Genomic DNA, 27,653 nt, shown 5'->3' on the forward strand with positions numbered 1-27,653 from the left:
ATGCCCCGGGCTGACCCTCCTGCGGCGGCACTGCCCAGGTGCGGGTGCCGGGCGGGTGCGGGGACCTGGAGCCGCTGTGGCAGTGCCATCTTGTGGCTTTGGGGACACACGACACCAGAGAGCCCGGCAGCACAGCCACCGCACGCTGGTGCCTCCCAGCCCTCCCTAGCAGTCCCTGAAAAAGTTTATCCAGGAGCAAAGGGCGCATGTTGTCGTGCCCTAACCCTCGGCCCGGCCTCTCTCGTCCCCCAGATGACGAGTGCACCAACAGCTTCACCCCCAACCAGGTGGCCCGCATGCACTGCTACCTGGACCTGGTGTACCAGCGCTGGGGACACAGCAGGAAGCCAGCACCCATCCCGATCCCCCCCATGGTCACCGGGCAGACTCAGCACTCCCTCAGCATCTACTGGCTGCCTCCCATCAGCGGCGTCCTCCACGAGAGGTGAGGCACTGTGCTCCTGGGCTTGCACAGGAAGGGACAAGGCATCTCTGCGGTGCCAGTCCCCTTCCCACCCTGCTGGTCTCCAGCAGAGCCCTCGGGCACCAGAGCCAGGCTGCTGCCATGGCCCCCTGGCAGATGGGCTCTCCTGCAAGCTTCCTGCTCTCGGGGTGCCGGGAGGGGAAGCCAAAGAGCATCCGCAGGCAAAGCCAGCCCTAAAACCCCAGAGTGCAATCAGGGAATGAAAAATGAGCTTCATTTAGCACTTATTGTATAAAGTAGCTATTTACCAGGAGGAAATGCAGCCTTGTGGTTAAGGCAGGGAGCTCGAACCACAAGAGCTGGGTTTCGTTCCCAGCGCTGTCATGGGCTCGCAGAGCAGCTAACTGGGGGTAAGTCAGGAAACTTTTCAAGCCAGAGAAATGATGCCAAGGAGCCAGAGCTGTTTGGCTGCTGAGGAGTGCACAGCCATGAGTGTTGGGTGGATGTCTGTCTTCTCCCCGCAAAGGGAGCCACCAAGACCTGGATACACCACCAGTGTCTCTATTGAGCAGCCCCTCTTATTTCAGTGTACACCATGTTTTAGGTGGTGAGACTTTATTTTTAGGGGCCTTTTTTTGCTTATGGGATCATAAGCACGTACATAAAGAGCTTTTGAACTTGTTTTGAAGCTGCTTCATAAAGCTGTCTTTTATAATTAAAAGGAAAATGCTGTTTGATGGCAGCTGGGTCACTCTTGGGTCAGTGTTTGCTGACTTTTCAAAGAATGGGTGCTCTCCACAATGGCCCTTTTGCTCAGGAGTAACAAGACATGCATGTCACCCCACAGACAGGAGAGGCTCAGAGTGCTGGGTAGCCTTGAGTCATCCAAATAAACTGCTTTGTTGGGGGAAGAAGTGATTTGGGAGCAGGAAAACATGGGTCTAGAACAGAGGCCCTCTGGAACCATCCCAAGTTGTCTCTCATAACTGTCTCAGGAGCTGGTCCATTGTGGCAGTCCTGAATCCCCTGAGAAGAACTGGTCAAGGAAAGTGGCTGAGGGCTGGGCCTTATAGTAGAAAAGTGCCTTTATCTTTTCTGGAGAGCATGGCAATTGATAATATTGTGACTGGTTTGTATTACAATAATGCTGAAAGCCAAACCCTGACCCTGGGTTTAGCAGAGAGCGCCTTATTTGCACCCACTCTAGTCCAGAGGCATTGCCCTGGGGTGTGTGGGGTCTGTTAGCTCTGACTGGCAGGGATGGGATCCATCCAAGACTACCTAAAGAGCATGGAGAAGAGGAGAGATTAAATCCAGCCTGTCCCATGGGCGCTCATATTTCCCTGTCTTTGAAGAAGCTGATTGCAAGCAGCATGGTATACCCAGAGAGATTGAGACCTTAGCTCTGCTTCTCCACCTCCCTGTCTGGTACCACCTGGACACACGTGTCTAGGGAGTTGCCTGTTCCTCCTGAGCCATGGCAGGGTGTGTGCTGTGCCAGCAGGGAGCAGGACAGGCTGTGTGACAGCTGTGCTGAGGATGGCACCTTCCGGCAGTACGTGCACGAGGCCTCCTCCCCCCGCGTCTGCGACTCCTCTGGCTACTGGACCCCAGAAGAAGCAGAAGGTAAATGTCTCCTCTCTTTTCCTGTCTGGGAGTCTCCAGACAGAATCTTTCTGGTATAAGAAAAAGAATTTTTTTTTTTTTTTTTTTAGAGAATCAGTTGTCTTCCCTTTGCAAGGGTTCTGTAGTGCAGGAAGGATTTCCTGGCACCCAGGGAAAAACCTGGTAATGGCCAGATGGCTTTGGACAAACTGACTGGCACCCCAATATTACCCCAAATCATCAAATCATTGTCCAGGTGTTGTTGAAAGATACTGACCAAAGGGAAAAGCACTTAACTGAAATCAGTCTTAAAATACAGATCTTGGGACCTCATTCGAAACCTCAGGGACATTCACAGACTTTAATGTAGTCTTGTCCACAGGGAGCAAGAGGAGCTCTGTGCTGAGTCCCACTGAGTCTGTGCCAAGCCCTGGGCAGTCCATTCCTCCCTAGCCATGCCAATAGCAGCTGGGCATTACAGCTTCTCTTGTGCTGAGACCCAGATGTTGGTTTAGAGACCCACCTTGTGGGCACAGTGGCGACTTTCAGGGTCACACTGAGCTGCCATAGGCGGTGTTGGGCTTTTCTTGCTGCCTCAGCTCCTCCAAGAGCAGGGTAGAGGAGGCAGGAGACCAGGAGAGCTGATCCTGGGAGCTGTGTGAGGTGCATGTGCTGCTGCTGAACCATGCAGAGCCAGGGGATGTGGTTCTGTGTGTCTGTAGTTATCACAAGTGCTTGTTTGCTCTGATAAAAAGAGAGAGTTTGTGCGTTTCAGAAACTTTTAGACTTGTCTTATATGGGTGAAGGCTTTGAATTGGTGCTGGGCCCTAAGAAATGCTTCCAGTGGCTAATGAAGACAAAGGTATTTCTACTACAGAATGATAAATTCCACTGGGTCTGAAAGGCCAGCACTCCATTTCTCTTGCTGAGTGCTTATCCACCATGAGGGAAGGCAGGCTGGGGCTCTGAGGTTAGCCTGGGTACTGTCCTGGAGGATCTTCTGGAAAAACAGCCTGGAAAAGCAGCAGGTCCTGCTTCCCTGCTTTGGACCTGGCCCCTTCCTGACTATGACCTGTCCTAGCATTTGCTTGTGCAGAGCTTCAGTCTCTACTCTGCTTGGAGCATTCAGGTGCCCTTGGCAAAGTCTCTACACCTGTGAGGCTACAGAGCAAACTTGACATTCCTCAGCTGTGTCTAGTCCTTAGGTCTCTGCACTGTGTCCAGCTGCAGTGTGGGCACCGCTGTTCCCATTTGAGAGGGCTATGAGTCACCAGGTCTGCTGAGCCTTGTGCATATGTGCAAGTACCCAGGAATTGGGAGACCAGTGGGGATTGTTGCTTTCCAGGGTGTTAGGGCAGGTGCCACCAGGTCTAGGGCATGTGGGTGTGCAGTTACAGCCTGGAGGTGCTAAAGCAGGCTATAGGGTGTGGGTGTCCTGTGAAACCAGGTTTACACCATCTTCCTCCTTGTCCCAGGTCCTCCAGATGTGGATCAGCCCTGTGAGCCCAGCCTGCAGGCCTGGAGCCCAGAGCTGCACCTGTATGACATGAACATGACCGTGCCATGTCCCCAGCCACACGGCTGCATCCTGGAGCTGCGCTTCCTGCACCCCGTCTACCCCGACTCCCTCACCCTCTGGACCACCTACCTCTCCACAGGCTCTCCCAAGGCCCTGTCTGACATTGAAATCCTGACAGAGCAAGGGGAGTCCATCCACCTGGGCCCCCTGGACACCTTCTGCGATATCCCCTTCACCGTGAAGCTCAATATCCCTAAAAAGATGTCTGGAGTTAAAATCTACACCTTTGACGAGAGGATGGAGATAGATACAGCCCTGCTGACCTCCAGGCCCCAGAGCTCCCTGTGCTCTGCCTGCAGACTGATCCAGTACCGGGTGCTCCGTGACCCCCCCTTTGCAGACGGGTCCCCTGCCACCCCCCTGCAGGGACACCGCCACTTCATGGACACGTGAGTCGCAGGCTGCTCTGTCTTGGGCTCAGGGGTGGCTGAGTCGGGTTTGATTACCTCCTTGTGTCTTCTCCCTTTGAATCCCTGCATGGTTTTGCTTCTGTGTTGTTTTTCCTGCTGTCCCCCTGCTCTGGGAATTGCTGCATCCAGTGCCATTGAGCAAGGGTGTGGCAGACCCACTGTGCTGGCACGACCCTTGTCCATGAGCCCAGGTTAGCTAGAAGGAGCTTGTTAAACCCAGAAACATTTTCCCCATCAATGCAACCCATAAAATTGCATTTCCCCCATCAATACAACGAGTAAAATGATTACTCAAGCTAATTCCACTTCTCCCCATCTCAGACCCTTGGGAAATAATGACCTAAAAGAGGCTCTCTTTCCACAGGCTCTGCCTCTGGCAGAGTATGAAGACACATCAGAGTGATACTGGATATATACACGTGATGTCTATAGTTGTGGTGAGCAAATCTCAGTGCTGCAGATGTTGCTGCTCCCTCAAGTTCTCTCTGTCCCTGCAGGGAAGTCACTCCTGGGCAGGTGTACCACTACCAGGTGCAGGTGGTCTCTGGGACAACCTCAGGAGAAGCGTCCCCACCGCTCGTCCATGTGCATGGAGCACCCTACTGTGGGGATGGGAAGGTGGCCACGTAAGTTGAAGAGCTCCTCAAGCTCTCAGCTGAGGTTCTTTAGGCTGTTAGGTCATCCTGCCCCAAAGGGAAGCAGCAGGTGGGTCCTCCATGCATGGGTACATGGCTGAAGCTGTTTTACAAAATCCCTCCAGTAGACTGAGCTGTAGAGCTTGTGTTTTGTAAAATGCCATGTGCATAGGAGATGGTCTGCATGAGGGGTCCAACCTGAACATCCTCTGTTCTTGACTTCAGAGCTTGGATTCTGGCCCACCTCAGCAAACTGTTCCAGAGTCCAGCCCCAAGGATCTGCCTTTGGAAGTGGGCAGCATAACTTTTTGCTCAGGGCCCTGCAGGAGCAGCTTCTGCAATGAGCACAGTCCCACATGTTGTGGTGTCTTTAAAAAGCTGTTCCCTCTCTGCTCAGAAACCCCAAATAATGAGGGATGCACCACCTCTACACTGAGAGAGCCCAATGCTTCATCTGCTCTGCCTGGGAGATAATTATTTCAGATTTCCTTATTTGAGCTTTCTCAGACTTCAGCTTCCAGGATCCTCAGGATCACTTTCATTTGAAATCAGTTTTCTTAGCAGGGTAAGGAAAGGGAAAGGGAGAGGAACCTTCTGTCTCTCCCTTCTCCTGCCTCCTTCTCCAGCTCCCACTGAAACCCCAGCCCCATTTCAGAATCTCCTGCCTTCTCCAACACTTGCTTTCTCCAGCAACAGGTCTTCCTGGTGTTTAGTTCTACACTTTTTCCATTCTCCCAGAGTTCTTGCTCAGGTTTTACAGCAAAGTCACAGTACAATCATGTCTGCTCCCAAATGCTGTGACTTCAACCTCTTTTTATCCCCTGGCAAGGTGTTTTCTCTTCTCTATCTAATTCCATGTGTGGTTCTTCCTTTTGAACTGCTTCTGTGGAAATAGAACCAAGATAAGGGGTCCTCACTGATGACTGGGCAGGAGCACAGGGGTGGGTGTTGAGTCAAAGGTGGTAATAATACATCTGGCTGTTGCCCTCTTAGGAGCCTGGAGGAGGAATGTGATGATGGGGACTTGCTGGATGGAGATGGTTGTTCCAGGAGGTGTAAAAAGGAAAAAGGCTTCAACTGTGTTGGTGAGTCCAACTGGATTGAGACAGGTCCAAATGGATTGACTCCTTTTGAGGCAGGAGCCAAAACTGTGTGTTATTCACACTGCTCCTTAGAGCAGAGGGCCATGCACCTCATCACAGCAGAACCTGGATTTGCAGCTGGAGTGATCCATGGGTCTTGTGGTGGGAAAAACCCCAGGCTAATGAGACAGCAAATCTCTTATAATGAGAGAGGTGTGTGGCTGGAGCCTGGTTTGTAAGCAGCTCATCCCTGTTCTCCCTGCAGGGGAGCCAAGCCTGTGCTACGTTCACGATGGGGATGGTGTGTGTGAGTCCTTTGAGAGGACCAGCAGCATGCTGGACTGTGGTCCCCACACTCCTGAGGGATTTGTGGATCTGTGGGCAGTGAGAGCCTACTCCTCCCATCAGGATACAAAGTCCTGCCCTGCTTCCCTGGTCACTGGAGAGCCTGTTGTGAAGGTGAGTGAAGGCATGGACGAAAAAAAATGACAAACTCTGTCCTGGGGAATACACAAAATCAACTCTGGAAGCACTCATTGATTATTATCTTCCCAACCAGGGACTGAGTGGAAGACCTGGGCACTTCTCACACTCCTCCTGCATCAGTCCCTGAGTTCAGGAGCTGCAGTTCATGGAGAGGTGCTTCCTGGCACCTCTGGCAGGGAGCACCTCCTGGCAGGGAGCATCTCCCCCAGCCATCATTTCACTGAACAGTGGCCACCCCATCCCACCAGCCAAATGCTCAGCTTGGAGCGTGTGACTTGTCCCACTGTTGGCTTAAAAAAAATCCTGTCAGTCTAATACCTTATAAGGTCAGGGCCTGAAAGGATGAAATCACACACACATCAGCATCTGTACTGCTCCCAAGCCCTCTGATCTGAAGCCAAGGAAAAATCAATGGGAGAATTCCCATCTTTCATATGGGCTTTGGAGCAGAGCCTGGAGGGGATTTTGCCTGATTGGTGTTAACGTGGTGTGTATGTTCTTTCCTAGCAAGCTGAAGAAAGGCAAGAAATATGTAAAGAGATCACATTTAGCCCTTTACACATGTGTTTCTACTGATTTGATAGGAAGAATGATCTTGAGACCTGCAGCATGATTAAACTGCCCAGATACACATCTCTGATGGGGTGCCTTGGGCTCAGGTGTCTATTCCTTCCCAATGACACCTGTATCTCCCAGGTTTTGTCTGCCAGGCCTGTGGGGATGTCTGGGATGCCACAGGGCATTGGATGGAACAGAAGAGTGTTATTCAGGCTAATGGATCACACCTTTGTATCTCATGAGCCCAGCCAAAACCAGGATGCCATGGTCTCACCTACCAGCTCACAGCTTGGCTCATTGTTTGTTGCTCAGCCCCACAGACACCATGAGGTGCTTAAACAACACATTTACAGCACTCCAAAATGGCAAAAGCGGTCTCTGCATGTGTGTGGGCAGTGAGATGTCACTTAGGAAGCCACATCCTCACTGTCGTCATGCTAAGAGCCACATTGGGATCCTTCCCAGCACTTGTTCAGTCTTCCTTGAAGTTTTGTAGGTGCCGTTTTTCTCTCCTTTCCTTGCAACCTTCTGGGTTGAAATAAATCTCTCCTTTCAGGTCTGTAAATCCCACCTTCATGAGGTGCCAAGGGACCTTTTGCAGGCTGCTTGGTTTCCCTGTGCTCCCAGCCAAGAGGATGCTCAGGACCCAAATGAGAAGATGCTTTTGGGTGACGAGGGAGTTTGGCTCAAGGTAAGTGAGGAGGTGTGGTCAGGCACAAAGGATTTGTTTGTCTTTACCCAGCTCTGGTGACAAAACCCATCCTTTCCTGTCCTGTAGGAGCTACATCAGTCTCTAAAACTACTCATGTAGTACTCCATATGCTACTGCACTCTTTGTAAGTCCCAAAATACCTGTGTCTGGATCTGTCCTAGTTGCCCCATTCCCACTGTGAGCAGCAAACCCATCTTGGGGCAGATTGCCAGGAGAAGGACTGTGCATGAAACCAAAATACCACAGAAATGCCTGGAGGCTGAGAAACAGCTTGCTCCTGACTCTCCCCTGCAGTCAAGCTGTGCTTGAACACCCCCAAAGGGCAGGCACAGGCTGTGTTTAAAGTCCTGGTTGCCTTTGTTCCAGCAGCAGAGGGCAGCTAGATATCTTCTGCCATCCTGAGGGGTCCTGAGCACCCCAAGCCCACAGCAACCAGGTCCTTCTGATGGCTCCAGAGCGGGGGTGGCACTTCTATGCCCCAGGATGTTGGTCCTGCAGCCCAAGAGGGGCTCGGGGGCTGCCCCTGGGAGGGTCCAACCCCTCTGTCCCAGCAGGTAGAGGAGAGGGACAGAGCAGGGCTGAGGGTTGGGCCACTGGGATTTTTACAGCGTTGGTTCCTGACCACAGGCACAGTTTAGAGGTTTTGTGGCTGCTGCCTGGTGTTGCTGAAAAGCCAGGCTCTGGCATGCTGCTCCCTCTGCACTCTGAGGGGCAGCTCACCCTGTTTTGCTCGAGGTTCTCTAGAGAAGGCCTCTTCCCCCAGATGCTCAGACAACTCAGTGATTCATCAAACCTCAGTCAACAAACATGGGTACTGCTCTGAGGTCCTCTGTCTCTCCAAAACAACTTCCTTTAGCCTTCTAATTTTCCCTCTCTTCCTTGTCTGTGTGCTCACAACCCAGTTTGTGGCTTCAGTCCCTGGCCATGACAAACGTGCCTCCTTTCCTCCTGTGCTGAGGAGAAAGCAGTAATCATCCCCTTGGCCTTACCTAGATGAAAGCTTGCTCTCCACTTCTCAGCAGGGGTTAAAACATGTTACAGTTTTATAGGAGCTTGTGGTCAGTCCTCTTCCTCTATGGATGTTTATACTAAAGACTTTCATTACTGGTTCTCTGTGCTCTCTCTAGGAGTGCTATTATTTTCCGCCCATAAAATTATTTATGGACTAGTAATAAATATGCCCTTTTTTCCTTTTTTTTTTCTTTTTTTTAAGAGTCGGCCTGATTGGTAACATACTGGGTTAGGAAAGATGGCTTTTTGTTGACAATTTGCCTAGCACAGCTGCCTGCCCAGACAGGAGTGGTGCTGTTGGTGCACATGTGTACCTATGTGCACGGGGTGTTTGGTGTCCAGCAGCTCCCAGGGCCATTTTAAAGCTGTTGCACCTGTGTTTCCTGCGTTAGAGCTGCACCACAAAACTCATCAGATGGTAGGAATCACTTCCTACAGTGTTTCTGATGAGGTGGCACCAATGAACAAGAGGAAGGGCTGGGTCAAAGGGCCATGGAATGGTTAGGGTTGGAAAGGAGATTAAATGCCCTCTAGTTCAAACCCACTGCCATGAGCAGGGACATCTTCCTCTAGACCAGGTGGCTCAGAGCCCCATCAGATCTTGAGTGTTTCCAGGGATCCACAACTGCTCTGGAAAGCCAGTGCCAGTGTTTTACTGTGCTCACTGTCATGCTGTAATAAAGCCAGAGGTATGTGTGTCTGTGCCACTGCACACAGCATCTGCCATGCCCCTTGGGTCTGTCTGCACATGAGAATTCTAACACTTTGCAGATCTCCAGCCATGCTTTGTTCTCAGTTTTTAATACACCTGATGAGGAAAGACATCAAAATCACTTGTAAGCAAGTCAGGATGTGTAATGCAGGAAATTAAATAAGAAGCAGGGAGAGGGAGGGAGAAAAATTAAGAAGATAGCCTGCTGTGGCCAAGCACATAATATGTATTGGAAAGAATTGGGATGTTAATCAAGGCAGCTGCTATTGGCCTAACTTGGGGCCAGCACCTTTCACCCTCATGCAGATGCACTGTAGGAAGGGAAAGACTGAACTCTTCACCTCAGGATGTGTAGTCCAGGGAAAGCCTCACCTGACTTTTCCAGCTACCTCTCCTCCCCTGAGGAACCACACTTGGAGGTTGGGTTCAAATCCTCCAGGTCCCTGGGACTTCACAGCTCTGTCCTGGGGGGCTCCTTGTCTGTGAGCACTGCTGGCTCTTCTCTCTTTCTTTTCCTGCCTTCTTGCTTTCCTGTTTCTTTTCCTTCTTCCCCCACTTACCTCACCGCAAAGACAGTGGGGATATACCAAATAAAAACATTGGAGCCCTCTGGTCCACTCCTTGCAGCCAGGCAGCTCTGTAAACCTGCAAGCCCTGTTGAAGGGAGCAAGGAGACACCAGTGGGGCCTTGCTCGTGGGGCTTTTGCTGATGAGCACCTCCCTGCAGGGTGGGAGCCCCGGGCTGAAGCCCAAGGTTTTCTCCTGTTCCTGTGTGTGAACAATGCCTGACGTGGCACGAACCACCCTGAGGCAAGGATGCCATCACAGGTTGCGTGGTTGTCCCCTCCATTCCCACAGTCTGCTCCTTGGGCTGTGCCTGGCCAGCCAGGACTTGTCTTCTTTCCAAATACACCTTTGCCTCGAATTTCTGAGCTTCCTCCACGCCAGCATTCCACAAAAACACTGTATCGGGAGGATCTCGATCAAAACACATCTCAGCACTAGTGGGGTGGGGGAGAAAAACATTTCTGTCCTCTTCCAAAGAACATCTGCTCTGCCATGATTGATGCCATGTGTTTCCCAGCTACTTCCAGCTGCCTTCAGGGTTGTAGACAAGTTGTTGTAGCAAGTTGCTGGCTCTCCTAGCAGGCAGGGCTTCTTCCCATGAATCTTTCCACGTGTTGGCTGGTGAACAGTTTGCTGTTGCAGTGGCTACTGGGGGCATTCTTTGGGCTTGTTTTGGGTTTTGTCTTTTTTTGAGGGCTTTTTTTATTGGAAATATTTTGGTGGCAAGGCTGGTAGCTGTTTTGCCTGGGTGTCTCACTTACCTGGCCAGATCTGTGTGGGGTGGGAGTCCAAGCCTGGTGAAGGGGGAGCAGGAAAGAGCTTATCCAGGTCTTGCTCAATGTGGATGCTGTGAAGATGCTATAAATTTAGGTCAAGGTAGGGCTGTGAATATGTGAGGAGAAGGCTAGTAAAAGGAAGAAGGGAAATTCAGAGGGAAAGGACTGTTTTGGCTCCCTTCCTTCCTCCTCCCCACCTTTGCAGCCCTGCAAGGTCTCTGACCCCTTATCCCTGTTCCTGCTGTCCCTCTTCCTCTCTCTTGCCTGTATGGGTTCTGAGAAGCTGTATTTGCTGTGCCTGCTCTCAGAGTGTCTCCTGCCCTCTCTCCTAGGTTTGCTTTGAGAGACCTGCAGTGCCCACGTCTCTCCTGCTCTTCCTGGCCTCCTCTGGCTCTGTCCCAGGCCAGCAGCCCAAGCCGGTGGTTGCCGTGCAGTTGACTGACACAGATGGACAGAACAGCTCTTTGGGTGAGAACCTCTGGGGTGACACCAACGGGGACACCAGAACCACCACCACCACAGCTGGGGCCTCTCACTGCTGTCCCCTGCCTTCCAAGCTGGTCTGTAGGTGTGTGGGGAGAGCAGATGTAAACCCTGGAGCTGGCCTAGTCACTTCTCTCTTTTCCTTGTCTCACAGGGACGTACGAGCTGTCGTGTCAGCACAACCCCCTCATCATCAACGTGACCCACAGCCAGGAGGACCCACTCCCCCAGGTTGCTTCAGTGCTTTTCAACTTCTCCTCTCCCCTTGTGGGCATTGCAGCCGTGGCCTTGAGGACCTTGGCTCAGCCTGGCACCTCTGAGCCCCTCAGCACCTGCCTCCTGCAGCACCAGGAGGGATGTGACCATCAGTGCTACAGGTAGGGATGGTCTTCTCAGGGCACCCAGGGTTGCTGCTCTCCTCTGGGAATTTGTGTTTGAGTTCTGGAGTGTTTATCTTCCTATTGAGTGCTTTGTGACTATCCTCAGATGGATTTTGAGGTATTGTTGGAAGATCTGCTGTGTTGAGTCTTGATTTGCTTATCTTGCTGGAGGGAGCAGGAAGGCAGAAACCAGATTTTGTGCATGGCCTCTGCATCTGTAGAAAACTCTGCTAAAGGACTGATTCCTGGTGGGAAGACCAAGAGAAGTTTTAAAATGGCTCTGAAGTTATCACTGGGAACTTTTGCTAAAGCTGAAGCTTCTTCAGCACTTACAAGCTCCACCTCCATCCATTCCGGTCTTCCCTGTGCTGCTAAAGTGGGGATGGAGCTCTCCTCATCCTCTCTGTTCTCACTCCTGCTCCATCCAGGCCCCTCACAGAGTCTCACACTGCCCTGCTGAACATGGTGATAATGCCAACAGAGGCCTCAGCACTTTAAATCTGCCAAGTCTGGCTTTGCTTTCAGTTCCCAGGCTCCCTGAAGCTACACACATGTGCTGATCCAGGGCTCCAGTTCAGCCAGTTACTCAAACCACACCACTGGGAATGCTGATTTTTGAGTTGAGCTTTGCTGGAGCTTTGGGGTTCTTCAGCACAGAAGGGTTTTGTCTAGGGTCATCCCATCACTGTTCTTGTCATGTTCCTTCTCTTGATGGCCTGGATGGGTGAACATCCCTGATAGCAAATGAGAGTATGTGTTTCTCTTAAAGCCTGTAGGATTGTGGTACAGTTGATTTATGTAGAATTCTGGAAGCCATGAATATCCTGAAGTTGCTTTTTCCTTTTTTTTTTTTTAAGTGCATGTGTGATTTATACAGAAACATAAATCTTAGTGAGTCAGTATATAAATATTATTCTCAAGCTTACATTAAAAGATCAGTGTTCACCTGAAATGCAGCATGTTTCCTCCTGGTAGCTGTTACAGCAATGTACCCACATGCTTCTAAGACCGTGGCCAACTGATGTGGTTTTTCAATTACATTTTCTCATCCCTTAAAATAATCTTGCATTCTTGTTGCTTGAGAGCTTCCCCCTTCCCCTGAGAAGTGACTGCAAGGAAGAAAAGACTCACTGGACACAGCTGAGCATTGACTGGGGATGAGGAGATCCCCATATAGGGGCAAATAGAGAGGAAAATAGATGTTTTCCTCATAAAGGTTGCATTATAGCTGAAGCACAAGGCGGTTCCTGTATTGCCAAGGCACACCAAGCTGTGTCCCTTTTCCAGGGGCACAGCAGGATCCTCGTGTCTCCTCTCCTCTTGTTGCCCTCCCCTAGGCTACCGTGGCCTTGACTTCACATCAATATGCTCAATTGCAGGCTATGTGTGTGCCCTTAGCAAATACTCAAAGTAAATCAGATTCCCAAAGTTTTCAGAGTAGAAAATTCTCCTTAGAGTATTGATCTTCAGAATTAAAGTCTTGAATATTCAGGGTTGGGGGGGGGGGGGGGGTTAGGCTTACAGCCTTGAGTAGCCACACTAACAATAAAGGATCTTCCTCTGTTAAGTCAGGAAACATTCAAGTATGCCCCCTTTATTTTTAAAATCTATTCTATCTCCAAAAGTAATGCATTGCAGTATTTTTAAAGGTTAACAATTCATTTCGTATAAGGTAGGTGGATTCTGGCGGTGGGCAGGGGGGAGAAATCCCCTATAAAAATCCAGGAATAGAAAATCTTCATAGGCTGAGAGACATTTGACTGTGAAAGAGCACAGAACATGGATGTTCTTCCAGCAGAGAGCTGAACTGACCGTGTGCACGCAGCAGCCTCATGTACACAGTACGTGCGGGCGAGGGCTTTCCCAAAATAACCTGAGAAAGGACAGTAACAAAAGCAACAAAGAAATGAGATTTCCTGCCTTCAGCCTAGAAATGCTCACTGCCAAAATAATAAATATATGACAGGTTGGTATTTCTGTAGCATCTTTCATCTTGAAGGATCTTGCAGTGCTTTGCAAGCTGGGGGAAACATAGAGATGGTGTTTATGCTGATGAAATGGCAGCTTTCTCCAGGCCAGGGTGCAACAGGTGTGTGCCTCTAGAAAAGTACACACTTGTTTTGAAGAAAGTGTCACCTTTTGAGGTGCTGAAGGTTGGCAGAGCACTTGCAGAGCAAAGCAGTGCAGTGTCCTCACTGCCATCCCCAGGAACCCCTCTCTGCTGTCTCTGCCAGCAGATCAGGGTTTGTCTGTGCATTCTGCTCCCAGTCACAACCTTATGAGGTCGAGCAGAAATGAGACTTTTAACACACTTCCACCCAGGAGACCCAAAGCTTACGGCTTTCATCCTTTTCTTTGCATTTTTAAACTGAGCCACAGTTCCTCATGTTTAACTTGGTGCAGGCTATACACTGAACCGGGGGAACATTTTTCATTTCCTCTGTTCTGTGTATTTTTAGCTTGCTTTTATTTTCATTGTGTTTTATTTTATGTTCATGTATGCTGGGAAATGCCTGGGTTCACAGGAAAGGTGCTACAATAGGTGATCTGCTTTGTGTTTGTATTTCCTGTGTGCAAGCTCTCCTCTGCTTCCCCAAAAGTGAGAAAGCGGGTGTAAGGCATCAAGGGGAGTCAGGTTTGGATTCCTTTAGTATGAAAAATCAAGGTGAGAGAGAAAAAATTAGATGGAGGAGGGAATTGTTTACATATTTTCAACTTACAACTATTCAGCAGAGAGGGCTGTTTCCCAAACAGGTTTTGTTTGGTTTGTTTTCTTTCTTCCAGGCACCAAATTTATGCAGGGTCAATTTATGGGCTGCATGTGTGATGGCATGAAGATTTATGGGCACCCTGGTAGACATGCTGGTGTCTTATTTCACAGAAATGTAGAATAGTTTGGGTTGGAAGGGACCATAAAATCCTGATTCTTTGCCTCTGGCTTTGGGTGCCCCATGGATGGAGTCCCTGTCTCTGGAGGGATTTCAAACACACATAAATGTGGCACTTGGGGATATGGGGTAGTGGTGGCCTTGGCACTGCTGGATCAATGGCTGGACTTAATTTTACAGGGCTTCTCCAACCTAAATAATTCTGTGTTTCCAGGGTCCTGATAACCACATTTCCTGGGAAATGGGCTCACCTCTGCCTTTGAGACTTCTAGAGGTGCTTCTCCTCCAGCATCCTCCAGGCCTGTTGACCTCTGGCACATCTCTTGTGGAGCCCTGACTGGCTGATGGGCAGTGGTGGCCAAGACTGTGCTGTAGAATATGTTATTAATGTTAATTTAAACTAAAATTTAAATTTATGTCCAGCTGGCAGGTGTCACCTTGGTAACCCTTGGAGGACCAGACACCATTTCATGGACTGCCCCACTCCATTTGTTCTCTTCAGTTTAGTAAGGTTCTTGAGATTAGTGCTCTATATGTGGGCTTTTCTGGGAATGCTCAGGATGTCTTCTGCCTTTCCCTGAGAATAGCCAGGGAAAAAAATATCTCCCAGCACAGGTTTTTCACTGGTTAGATCTTGAGTCAAACACAGTAACTGAACAGCTTTCAAACAGGGTGTTTGGTGTCACCTCACAGATACATCGAAGGAACGTGAGTTCCAACACAGATCATTTGAGTTCCCATGTCCAGCGAGGAAGGGAACAATCACTGGGACACCCCAAGTTTGCCAGCAGAGCCCTTGGTTTTCTGCAGCAGCCAATTTCCCCATTCTGCCCTGCCCTTCCTGATGTCATACACAGGCACAGGGATTTTTCACAGGCACTGGATTAAATACATCCTTCAGAAGGTTCTCTTATCTCCTTTCACAAGCTGCAGGAGGTGATGAGCACACCATCACCCCTGCTGAGCTATTCTCATATCCAGTAACCCTCTCTGCTGAGAAGGTGCCTCTGATTTCAAGATGAAAGTTGTTGCCTTTGCTCCATCCTTGTCAGAAAGGTCTGATTGCCTCCTGCCAGCAGACAGACAACTTTTCTGTGTCTATGTGTCTGTACAGAGATGTCAGATCCCCTCACTATCTCTTCTCTGTCACGATAAATATTTTTTCCTCCTTAAATCTTACAGCATAAGTCTTGCAGCCCAGCTATGGCTTCTGCTTCCAGCTCCCATTTGAAATCCTTCTGCTATTTTTATGTCTTTCATGGTGATGGATGTGGCTCAGAAATTAATTCCTCTGGACAAGATGAGAAAATGAGGTGGAACGTGGTCCTGTGGAGATGGGATATGGATAAAGATGTTCTTTGGGTACAGTCTGTCCTGGCTGAGGTTGGGAAGGTGACTACACCAAACCTGACATCCCATTCAACCTCATTTTCCATGCAACTATTTTGGTGTAGTGAACAACAACAAAAAAAACATGGAGAGGAACTGTCTGGAAATACATTATGTGCTCTTGCTTCTTTTTTTCCCTTTTCCACTATGGCTATGGAGGGGCCAACAGGTCATTTGATGTCTTGCTGGTACCTTTTCTCTGTCTCTGAGGTGGATGACAGCAGATGACTCACAGGGATGGTACTTTTTGCCAAGTTTCTTTTGGAGTCACGTACAGAAGCAAACACCTTTTCTTGAGATGGCAACCTCAGTGCAGATTGTGATCAAGAAGCATCACCACCGTTGGGTCTGTACACGCAGCCTGCTGCCACAAGGATGGTTGCCATCAGATTTACTGGAAAAGTGAGACCTTTCACCTTGCCTGAAGGGAGACATTCCCAAGTATTTCCAAAACACCTTTTCTCATTTCCTAGCTATTCTCTCCTGCTAGACCGCATTGGGGTAAACACCTTTTTATCTCTCTGATGTTGAGTGCTACAATCCAGACTCCACCAGAGTATGTGCAGTGATGACTTCTAACTTAAGGAGATTTGGCCAAAGCCTGTACTTTTCTGTCAACATCTCCTATAACCCCCTCTCCCAAAAATTTGCACCATGAGAAGAACTTAGAAGTTTCCGCTGTTAAGAGCTGGAGCTTGATGATAAGGGATGTTTCAGCAGCAATTTTGGGGTTGAAAGCCTGAGTAGACACTACAGCAATGTATAGATGATTTATTATACTCAGACAGCTGCACTGCTTTTGACTTGGCTTAGTTTGATGTGGGTAAATCCATCAGTATTTTCTGTGTTGCATTAAGTAGTTGCAGTAAAACATGAAATTTCAGCTTTTTGGAATTTGGGATTTGTCACAACAAAGTAGTGTTACCATACTTACTTTGCCACCACTGGCTTCACATGATCTGTTGCTGGTAGTGGCTGCCTGCTTTTGTTCTAGAAGGATGAAGGATCCCAAAGGAAAAGTTTTGCTCCAGTTTATAGAGTTGTTCCCATTTCAGAACAAAGCTCTTACCGTTCTGGAGCATTTAGGGCCATCACTAGGCAGAATTTCACAGATTTCCAGACCTGAAACTTTCTTTGATGTATAAGTTATGGAACTTGGTGAGCCCAAAGCATCGTGCAGGCTTGTGCTGACATGAAATAAGTTAGGAGAAAAACCTTGGTATTTTGTAAAAATGTTGTTGACAAATCGTTAGTTTGAGCTTCAAAAGATGCTGGGATAGAAGTGGAATTTTTTTTTGATGTCTCGGGCAGAAAAAAAGTAAAAAATATTGGCTTGTCCCACATCTTATATGGCCTGAATCAGAAATGGGCAGAAGTCAGGAGTTTGCAGCTGTGATACAGGAATTTCATTTATCATCAAAAGCAGAAAGAGCTCCTTCATGCTGAGATCAGAACTGGGCTAACTGCACCATTTCCTTGTCCAGCCTTTGTTAGGGTGCTCCAGGGCCTGGGAGCTGTGATTTATTCCACCACTTTACCCCAGCCCTGGCATAGCATGTGGATCATGATGGGGCCAGGTCACAGGGCTCTTTTCTCTTTTGACCTGCACTTGTCCATCATCAGGCTCAGAAGTGTCCTGGCCCTAAGTACAGCAGGGATAGAAGTGATGGTGCTGATAAAGGAAGGAATCAAGGCAATGTTTGTTGGTAGAGTTGGTATATATTTTTTAAAGATTGTTGACATATTTGAGAAAATCAGCATTCAGTGATGTGAGCTCCTTTTCAGGTCTGGAATAGCAGCACCAGACTTCAAAGCAAGGTGTAGGATGAGCACAGCTTCTCAGAACTTGAGCTGATTGGGCTCAAATCATTTCCAAAATAAAATCTGGTGGGTATTTGTAGGTTTAGGTGTGTTGTTAAACACAGAGAAAACAGTGCTAAGTTAGTCATCTTTGGGGGCAAAGAGAAAGGTCATTATTCTAACTCAAACTTTTCTATTATTTCTAGAATATGTCTATATGCACATATGGAAAGTGTGCATGAGTGTGTATATATATATATATGTGATGTACATAGAAATATTTTGTTGTTATGAGCTGTAGTTATCAATCTCTTATGCATAACTACCCTATATAACATTCTGTATTTATAATCCTTAAGAAACTTGCTGATATCTTGATCTACTTTGTACCACATTGCTGGTTGCATTTCTGAACTGGTGGAAAACCAAAGTGTCCCCAGTAGCGCTCAAAAGGATTAGCACTCCATTTAATTTTTATTTAATAACAGCATTGTCCCAGCTGCCAAGGCTGCCCCAGACAACGTGCTGTCTTTCCATCAGCACCAGCAGGGCTGCTCCAGCCAAGCACTTGGCCTGGATGCATCTGGAAGGTGCCAGGGCACACCCTGGCGCATCACCAGTGCTGTGATGGGCACATGCTCCAAAACTCAACGCCCTGACCATCAGCTGTGAGGGTGGGGAGGCCCTGGCACTGCCTGCCCATAGAAGCTGTGGCTGCCCCGTTCCTTGAAGTGTTCCAGGCCAGTTTGGAGGGGGCTTGGAGCAGCCTGGTCTAGTGGAAAGGTGCATCTCCATGTTGTGCCCATGACTGGCGAGGAAGGAGATGGAAGGGAGAAGCAAGGCTGGAAAGAGAACGTGTGTCCAGAGGCAAACACACAAGGAAGTTTAGGACAGTGGTTCCATCACTGGGGATGGGAGCAAGTATGAGCCAGGGGCACAGGCAGGGAGCAGAGCAACTGCCCAGAGAAGGTGACTGCGGGAGGGGAGGGGAGAGGGCTACAATTGGTAACAGATGCCCTCAGAAGCTAATGACCTGACAAATGCTGCACTCATAAAACAAATTCTTTAAAAAGGAAGCAAATGGAAATATAAGCTAGTGAAAGAATTTGCAGCAGCTGCCCTGAAACCATTTCTCACTTCATAAACAGGTCTGCATTGAAAAAACAGCCCCTTTCTTCTTGTTCTCCTTTGTGGTCCCCTCCTGTGCCCACCGGCTCTTTCAGGACTGTGGCCTGCAGGTTTCCACCATGCCTTTGGCTCGGTGGACTTGTCCAGAGTCAACAGCACATTGCGTTCCCTTAACGTCTGCGTCGGCACCGATCTGGGCTTTTTTGGGGTTTGTTGTTTTTTTGTTTTTTGTGTGCATGTCTTTTGTGGTATTTCTAGCTCTGTGCATCCTTGGCTGGAAATGTTGAGTAAAGGCTGGAGGCAGAGGCCTCTGCCTCGCTGGGAGAAAGGCAGTGCCTGAAAACAGCAGCAGCCCTGTGCCAAGCAGGGAGCAGAGGAGAGCGAGGCATTCAGGTACAGCTCCCTCCCTTCTCTCCCCAGTTACTGCCTGGAGTGCAGCACCTCTGCCCCTGGCTGAGGAGGGCTGGCTGAGATCAGGTGCTGCATCTATATCACTTGGTAATAGATAAAGCCAGACTGGTGGATAACCAGGGCATGGGAGCTGATGTACTGCTCTATGTCTTTTCCTAATTCCATCTCAAGTAATTAATCAATGGGCTGCATTTCACTGATGGAGATCACAACCCTTTGACCCACACTGGTTCTCATTATGGAATTGTGATGCTTAAATAATCAGTATCTAATGACTGCTCCTCAGTGGGAAGCTGCTGAAGTGAGGAGGCAGTGTGGGTGATGCATTGCAAACCAAGGAATGGATGATGCATTTCAAACTTTCCTGGCACCTCCTGTAACTTGCAGCAGTGCTGAGGGGAAGGTTATTCCTCCCTTAGCTACAGCTCACCTTGGTAGCCACGGCTGAGGCTGTAGAGCTGGACAGGTGTGTGTTGAGATGGTGCTGATCCCAAAGAGCCTGGCATGAGCATGCACAGGTTTGGGGTGCTGTGCTGCTGGCCTGTGGGAAGAGCAGAGGTGCTGAAGGCCATCAGAGCAGAGGGGGAAGGTGACAGGAGTGGTGCTGGGGAGCCAGCTGTATATCTAACTTCTCCCTTCCACCACAGGCTGTGGTGTAGCTGTATGGATGTGAAGGGGGACTGCACAGGATCTGAAGAACATCTCATGGATTATCCCCTAATATTTGCAGAGGTTTCTTCTTAGCTTTCCTTGCAGCTGGAGAATCATCTGTGGATTCTCCAGTGTCCTATACAGAGTTTGACATACCTGATTCTAAAGGTATGCAAAGGTATTCCTTCTGCCTTCCCTCTCCTTGTCACCTCCCTCCTTTTGTTCTCTTGGTCTACCTGCAGTGAGCTCCCCTGTGGTGCTGGGCTGTGTGCACACTCTGGAGATATAAGCTAGTGAAAGAATTTGCAGCAGCTGCCCTGAAACCTGTGTGCAGGGGGCACGAATTTTGGAATATTGTTGAGCCGTGCTTCCTCTCATCAGCTTGAAAGAGCACGGTAGCGGTTGGTGGGAAGGTGTGGGCTGGGGTTGGGATGAAGTCTCTGGCATCACTGTCAGGAGACTTCAAGCCTGGGAGAAGCTGTGAAGGATAGGTGAGCATCTCTAGGCATCTGTGACCTGCTGAGCATTCACTCCACACAAGTGCCACCTGGAGAGAGCCCTTCCTTGCTGAACTAGTCCTGGTATCCCTGGTTGATCCCTTGTCTGTTCTCCTCCACAGCTGTGCCCACAGTGTCTGTGTGGGATCAGGAACCTGCACACAGCCACTGCTTGCTCACGCTGCCACCCTCAACTGCAGCTCAGATGGCCCAGGGCACATGGTGTGTGCTGTCTCCTGTGAAAAGGGATTTGTCCTCCACTCCAGTGGTGGGAAGAGGCTGGGCTCCACGCAGGTGAGTGGCCTCAGGATGGCCCATGGGACCAAGACTTAGATAAAAAAGATTTAACCACCCTGAGGTGGTTGGAGAGAGCACAGAACACTTTGTTCCTCCAGCCCCAACCGTTTTGCTGCTTTCCCACCTCATCCCAGCTCAATGAAACTCCAGTTCTGGACCCCTGTGCTCATGGCTGGTGTTTCTGCTCTGGAGATCCCTCTCTTTCCCTTGCTGCAGTGCTAGTTCTCCCAGTCCAGTGTTGTCTGCAGAGCATAGCTCTTTCAGGCTGAAAGGTGCTGCAGGGCATGTCCCAAGTCAAGGTGATGCACTCTAGCAGAAGGAGAGGTGGATATTTCTGCTCTCTAGATGGGCGTTGCTTGGAGGGTTAAACATCCCTGGGATGTTTTCTCTCTTAAAGCTGAAGTTAGTGGCTCAGGAAAAAATGAAGTCATTGCAGAGCAACTATATTTAGAGGCAGCTGAGAGCATGGAGAGCTTTTCTTCCTTTGTGTTGTGTTGCAATAATGGCACAGAGGTCACCGTGAAAGAGTTTGTCCCACTCTCCAGAGGGTTGGGGGTTACCTCATAAAAGCCAGGAGCCAGCACATCTCTTAGCTATTGACTGAGGAGACCTGGGATGATGTGTCCTTGGGAACTGAGCTGCCTTGGTCCAGGCACTCACCTTGGCAGGGGGGTAGGCACACAGTGTCCTGTCCTTGGGCTGTTTCTGGAGGGGGGAACAGGAGTCTCTGGGGCTGAGCTGGTCTTACATGCCAGACTGAGTGAGGGCATGAACTTGCTTGGGGCAGACAGACAAAAGTGAGTTGGGCTGTGTCAGGAAGGTGACATTTCCTTTCCTTGGAGATCTGCTTATGACACCTGGCAGGCAGGTTCCCTGTGCTGCAGTGTTGGCCAGAGGAGAGGTGGACACTGGGAAGTGCAGTAGGGCAGCTGGAGGTGCACTGCTCATCGCTGGGAGTTGTTAATTACATGGCCACTGGGTCTGTGGGCCAAGGCCTGCCCAGGGAAAACAAAATGTTTCCATTCTCCGAAATGAAACCGCACAGAATGAATGTGCCTGGGGTGGCAGCTTTCCTGTGTCTGGCAGTGAGATGGGAAACTTCTGAACAGTTTTACCAAGTGGCTGTCACAGCAGAGGGCAACTTGCAAGGGCCTTGCCCTGAGCCCTCCTGTAGTATTACAGTGATGTCTGGCTTGTAACCCTATTTAGGCAAATGCACACAGCTCTTCTCCTGAGCTCCTCTCCAGCTCGTTCAGATACACTTGGGAGAGCCAGACTCAAATTTAGTGATGTCCTTCAGAGCTACCACAGCTAGGTTCAACCAAAACGTGCTGGTTGCAATGATAGGTCATATGTTCAGCTGCACCAGCAGTGTGACTGTACCATCCATGAAGGGACATCAGGAACATTGGTCTGCAGCCCCTGGCTGAGGGCTGCTGGGCTGGGATTTGCAGTTTGGGAATGGAAATCTTAGAAGAGTCGGGGTTGGAAGGGACCTTTAACAAATCACTTAGTCCAACCCCCTCCTATTGTGGCCAGGAACACCTTCCACTAAACCAGGTTGCTCATAGCAAACCATCATCCACCACTCAATTTTGATGAAGTCTGTAGCACGTGTTGACCATATTTAGTGGTGGGACCATGGTGATTTTTGATCTTGGGCAGTTCTGAGTAAGAAGGGCTGTACAATTAGGATTTGTAAATGAGGTTATATGATTTCATTGGGGTCTGTGGGCTGAGGCATGAGGGAATTGGTACATTTAGGGAAAAACAATCAACAGAAGAGCTCTCTGACAACAGTTGAAGTAAAACTTGATCTTTTCGGGGAGGAAATTGCAGCACATCCAGCTGAAAATAACTTAGCTCAAGAGGTTTCAGTGAATCTTGAAGGGACTTTCCTTTTATCCCTAATGGGGGCTGGTACCACCCAGACAATGTAGCATGCACAGTGCCTGGATTGTTACCCCAAGGCACATTTCCTGCTCTCACACCCCACGCATCTCCCTGTGAACTGGTCAGGGCTTTGTGATTCGCTGTCCAGAGTGGGGAGAAAGGTGGAGGAAAAATGTTTGAGCGCTCTCCTCATCCTGAACCCTGATTGGACCTTTCTGCTGTGGTGGCACAGCCGTAGATCAAAGCTCTCCTCAGGAGTCTGATGGAGCTTTGCTTTTTCTGCAGCAGGAGGTGGTGCTGACGTGCAGCTGGGGACAGTGGGACAGATCTGTGACTTGTGACCCTGTTGACTGCCGTGTCCCTGACCAGTCCCACGTGTACTATGCCGAGTTCTCCTGCCCTGTGGGGACCACCTACCTGCAGAGATGCTCCTTCTCCTGCATCCCCCCAGCCAAGCTTCAAGGTATGGTCTGGAGTGTCAAGACATTTAACCACCCTTTTTGATGCCACATTTCCATGCCCGTCCCAAGCAGTTCAAACAGAATTTGGAATTTCTCACTTATCGTGGATTTGCCAGCTGGATGAGTTCTTGAGATACTTCCCAAAATGATGGGTATCCCTCCCCCTGGAACAGAGACATCCTAGTGTGAGGATAATTCCCTCTGACTCCCATCCCTTGGCAGGCAGCCCTAATCCATCCACCTCAGGGTGTAGTGATGTCCTCTCCTGATAACTGGTCCAGCCTCCAGTATTACAGTGATGGAGACAAGAAACATGCAGGCAGACAGAGAGAACTTCAGAGAGCCAGCAGTGGCTCTGTGCCTGGTGGCTGTGGGGAAGCCTGTGGTTCAGGGGGCTGGGGCTGTATAAAGCCATAGAGACTGATGCCCACAGCTGTAGAGCAGTCTGGGAGATGGTCACCACCCAGACACACCATGGCCTGGCTTTCATTCTGACGACTCCATCAGTAGCCACAGGAATTTTTTAGGCCAAGTAGGAGAAAGAGAGCTACTGTTCTGTCTGTGCAAGGGCTGAGCTGGATGGGATTTCAGGGGTAATTGCCTTGACAGCTTCAAGCATTGGGACTTTGTGAGTTTCCACCAGTGCCTCTGTTCTGAAAAAATCACATACAACAAATCATTTTAATGGGTGCCCTACTTTATGGAGACATTTATAGCTGAAATGTATGAGAATTGTTTACTTATTGTAAAAGAAAAAACCTTAAATCTAAGGATCAAAAGCTGCAGAGAATTAAGGTCCCATTTCATGACAGGGAGGATGGTGGCAGATCCCCAGAGTGGGCAGATCAATGGGTAGCACGCAAATGCCAACAACACAAATTCTGCATGAACTGATGCCCATTGCCTTGGGTTGGTCAACTGAGGCAGAGCTTTAATCTGATCTTGCACTCACAGCTGCCTCTTGGTCCTGCTGCAGTCCCTGGGAGTTTGCCATGGGCTCCCTCCGTGGGAAGGGGTCCCCCCATGGGCCCCTGGGTGCCTTCCAGCATGATGGATGGAGGTGCTCAGCCAAGGCTGCCAAGCCATGGGGGTAAACTCTTGGAGTCCAGCTGACACAACTGAGCCACTGAGGCAGGGACATGCTCTATGCTTGCTCCCCCCAAAGACTTGCATCCTTACAAGCAAGCTGTCAGTGCCATCAAATGCTGAGTAGGCAAGGAAAGGATGATGTGGCTGTGTGGCTCTTGGAGGTGGGAGATGACCCCTGGCAGCCTTGACCCATCAGGAACACAGGCGCTGAGTAGAGATGTGATCTTGTCCCTGGCCCAAAAGTGTTTCTGTAAAAAGAAAGGGATGCTTGAAGGAACTGTAGAGCAGCCTGGCTGCACCACAAACATGCTGATCCAAACCTCTCATTAGGAATAGTCCCATTCACTCCAATCCAGCTTTTTTCCTTGCTCATCAGTTCCCAATGAACTATCCATCATCCAATCCATCATCCACACCATGTAGGTGATGTAGTCCTGGGCACTTCTTGCAGGCATCCAGAGCTGTGCAGTTTTGGCCCCCCATTTAGCTGTGTCTATCAGGAACAGCAAAGAGCTGGGCTGTAATACTCAACCCAAACCTGTAATGATGGGTGCTTTGAATTCCCAGTCACACCAGTGAATCCTCCCACACCTGTCCTTGTGGCATTTTTTCATCCTTCTGACTCTCAGGTTGCCCAGAGAGGTGATGGATTCCCCATCCCTGGAAACATTGAAAGTCAGGTTGGGCAGGGCTCTGAGCTACCTGACCTGGTGGAAGATGTCCCTGTCCATGGCAGAGGGAGGTTGGACTAGATGTGCTTTAAATGTCCTTTCCAGCCCAAACCATTCCATGATTCTATGATCTTACACTGCATCTGTAGTAGGCTATGACAGCTTGATCAGCATAGCTGAGGACAAGCTGCAAAAAGCCCTTGGGGAGGATGAAGGGGCTGAACTAAACATGACAGAGCTGTCCTACACTAAGGCCCATGGCTGTCCTGAGGCACCATGAAAGAGGGCAGTTTTAAGGGAAAGATGTGGGGAGATTTGCAGAACCCAAGACCCTTTCTCCAGCCTCTAGAAGTTGACCCTGCCATACTTTTGTCTGCATTCAAGTATTTTTTGCTACAGCCTGACCAAGCAGGCGATGGAGTCCGTGGTCTTTGTGTTTGTTGTCCCTTTTGATATCAGTGTACACTCTAGCAAGAGGACTTCTGCTGGTTGCTCTGAGCTCCCCTCAGCAGTTCTCCATTCCTGGCTGAAATGTAACCCCACACACACTCTGCTTCTCTTTTGGGGTCAGGAACAAACCAGTGGCTCACCTGCCTGGAGGATGGTCTCTGGTCCCTGCCCGAAGCCTTCTGCAAGCTGGAGTGCGAGGCGCCTCCCGCCGTGGCCAACGCCAAGCTCCTGGTGCCGCGGTGCCTGCAGGGCAGCCACGACGTGGGCTCAGTCTGTCGCTACAAGTGCAAGCCTGGCTACCACGTGGCCGAGAGCACAGCAGACAAGCCTAAGAAGTAAGTCTGTGGCAGGTCTGTTGTCACCATTTCTTTCCTCCTCCCAGTGTGTGCAAGGAGCAGAGGTGACGGGACGCTGGCAGTCTTGAAGACCTGGCTTGATAGGTGATAGAGAGCAGAGCAGCTTGCTCTGATCACACAGATTTCTTGAAATACAAGAGGCATTCCCTGGTCTAGGTGAACCTGGTGGGAACAAGGTGCTGTTGTATACATGAGTGTGTTAAGTACTTTAACCTGAAACAAGCAGATCTTCCTGTGCACCTCAATGTATTTGTCACTCTGTGAAAGTTAAGCAGCAAATTGTTTGTGGAATCCCAGGTAATTAGACATTTACAAGATGTTGGCAGATTCCTGGAGCTTCTGTCTTTCCTAGAAGTGATAAAACATGGAACAGAGGCACTGCAAGAATGAATGGCTGCCTTCTGTCAGGGTTAACATCTCACCCGCTGTGCCTCTTGGCTAAATTTAATATCTCCAGCATTGGCATTTCAATGGGAGAAGATTTTTTCCTGATGCTTCGCGGAAAAATTCCTGGTGGTTCACTAGCCCTGCTCTCAGCCAGTATCTTGATGCTGGGGGATAAAGCAGCATTTTGTGTGTGACTCCTCCAGCCAAAGTCCCCATTGGGTTTGGTCACTAAAGATTCCTTGGCACTGGCTGGGTCCTCCCCAGAGTCTTGATTCTAGCCCAGATCAGGTAATTATGTGTTAATTGTTTAATGCCCCCTTCCAGTTTTAATTGGATGCAGACTTCATCTCTTCTTTGCTCTGGGGTAGAGTTGTTGTGTAGTGGGAAGCAGTTGCCAAATTTCTTGCCTAGTAATGAAGGAAGTGGTTTCTGTAAACAGCTTTTCACAGTGTTAGGAGCATTTCTTGGGCCAAAGGGAACTGAGCAAATGATTATTATGGCAGCAGTCACATGGACTGCTTTGCAAACTCTAGAGCAGCTTTTGTGCCTGTGGCGCTTCAGGCACTGGGCATTCAAACAGATCCACTCAGCTTGCAGAGTGAGGCCCCCTCTGTCCTGCTGCAGCAACTGCTGGTGAAAATGATGACCCCTGGGAGATCTTGAGGCTCCTCTGATGTGTGAGTAACTTCCATATGGGTCTGAGCAGCCTGTGAGACAAGTCAAGGAAAATCATGTGAAGCGGTTTACATTTTCATAGCAATGCATGTTGACATTGTGTTTTCCCCTTTGCAATTGTCACTGCTGCTATTTCATCAGACATCTCTGATGGTGGAATGCAAAAACCACATTAACAAAACCAGAAAAAGTATTGCTTTCCTATCATGCAGATTAACTCCTAGGTGAGTGGCCCAGCCCAAGCAAAAACCTTTCCTTGGGCTTGTAAATGTCATTTTACTGTCTCATCAGGAGCTCTTGGTGACTCTCAGCATGAGTACAAACCTCTTTGTGTGGTGTAGCAGCTCTTAGCCATTAAGTCAGTTCCTGGACTGCTGGAAATCCTTCTGGTATCTCAGCCCTGGCAAGGAGAGGGTGGGAGTTGCCAGAGTGAGAGGTTGATTTCTTTGATCATTCCAGTTTTGGAGAAAGGGAGGTGCTGGGGAGCTCTGGAAGCAACCAGCTCTGGTGAGGTGCAGGTTCCTGATGTGCTCAGTCTGAGCTGGTGGACATCAGGTTTTTAGGGTCTTCTTCTGTGTCTCTGAGTTCAGAAAACTGAGTTCTTTATCTATTGTCTCCTGTTGTCCACCAACCCAGCAAGCACAAACCTTGCTAAAGGATTTAGTGCAATGCAGGTGTGGAGGTACATAAAGAAGCAAGACTCTTTATGTGTGCTACATATTTGACAAAAGTCAAACATAATCTGTGACTGACACTGAAGATTCCTCATGCCCACTAACTAGCTCACCCTTGGAAATACAGTCAGGCTTCCTTTGAATTATTCTTCTAGCTCTAGCTTTGCTCCTCATGTGGAGTTGCCCACCTTATGCAGGCCTGAACCTCTTTGGGATCCAGCTGTCTCCATGCCAGTGAAGATAATCTTGGACACAGATGTTCATGCAATTGCCTCACTTCTATTTTTTATTTGAATTTTACTGCAGGAGCAGTAAGGATGCTTAGAAGGGGCTGAGGACATAGTTGAAATTAATTTCCCATAGTTTAAGTGAAAGAGAAAGGGGATGAAGAAATCAGTTGTCCCAGAGATGCTTTTGTCTGTTAACCTGGGTGAGAAAAGGCCCTTGGGAAATCACTGCTTGTCAACAAGGGTTCCTTGAGGAAATACTGATTGTGTAATCAAGATCCTGCCAGAA

General features: G+C 49.3%; 1 protein-coding gene across 1 annotated transcript in view; it reads left to right on the forward strand.

The window, feature by feature from the left end:
* Window positions 1-27,653, forward strand: part of PAPPA2 (pappalysin 2) — an 88,409-nt gene that overhangs the window by 36,334 nt on the left and 24,422 nt on the right. Inside the window, exons 5-16 of the mRNA XM_066555821.1 lie at window positions 253-445; window positions 1,929-2,050; window positions 3,505-3,997; window positions 4,516-4,644; window positions 5,647-5,738; window positions 6,001-6,194; window positions 7,336-7,470; window positions 10,890-11,025; window positions 11,195-11,417; window positions 20,307-20,478; window positions 22,660-22,837; window positions 25,167-25,380. Of these exons, the coding sequence (XP_066411918.1) occupies window positions 253-445; window positions 1,929-2,050; window positions 3,505-3,997; window positions 4,516-4,644; window positions 5,647-5,738; window positions 6,001-6,194; window positions 7,336-7,470; window positions 10,890-11,025; window positions 11,195-11,417; window positions 20,307-20,478; window positions 22,660-22,837; window positions 25,167-25,380 (2,281 nt within the window). The remainder of the gene's footprint in view (window positions 1-252; window positions 446-1,928; window positions 2,051-3,504; window positions 3,998-4,515; window positions 4,645-5,646; window positions 5,739-6,000; window positions 6,195-7,335; window positions 7,471-10,889; window positions 11,026-11,194; window positions 11,418-20,306; window positions 20,479-22,659; window positions 22,838-25,166; window positions 25,381-27,653) is intronic.

This window comes from Molothrus aeneus, chromosome 9 (assembly GCF_037042795.1).
Source record: "Molothrus aeneus isolate 106 chromosome 9, BPBGC_Maene_1.0, whole genome shotgun sequence".
NCBI classification, from domain to species: Eukaryota; Metazoa; Chordata; class Aves; order Passeriformes; family Icteridae; genus Molothrus; species Molothrus aeneus.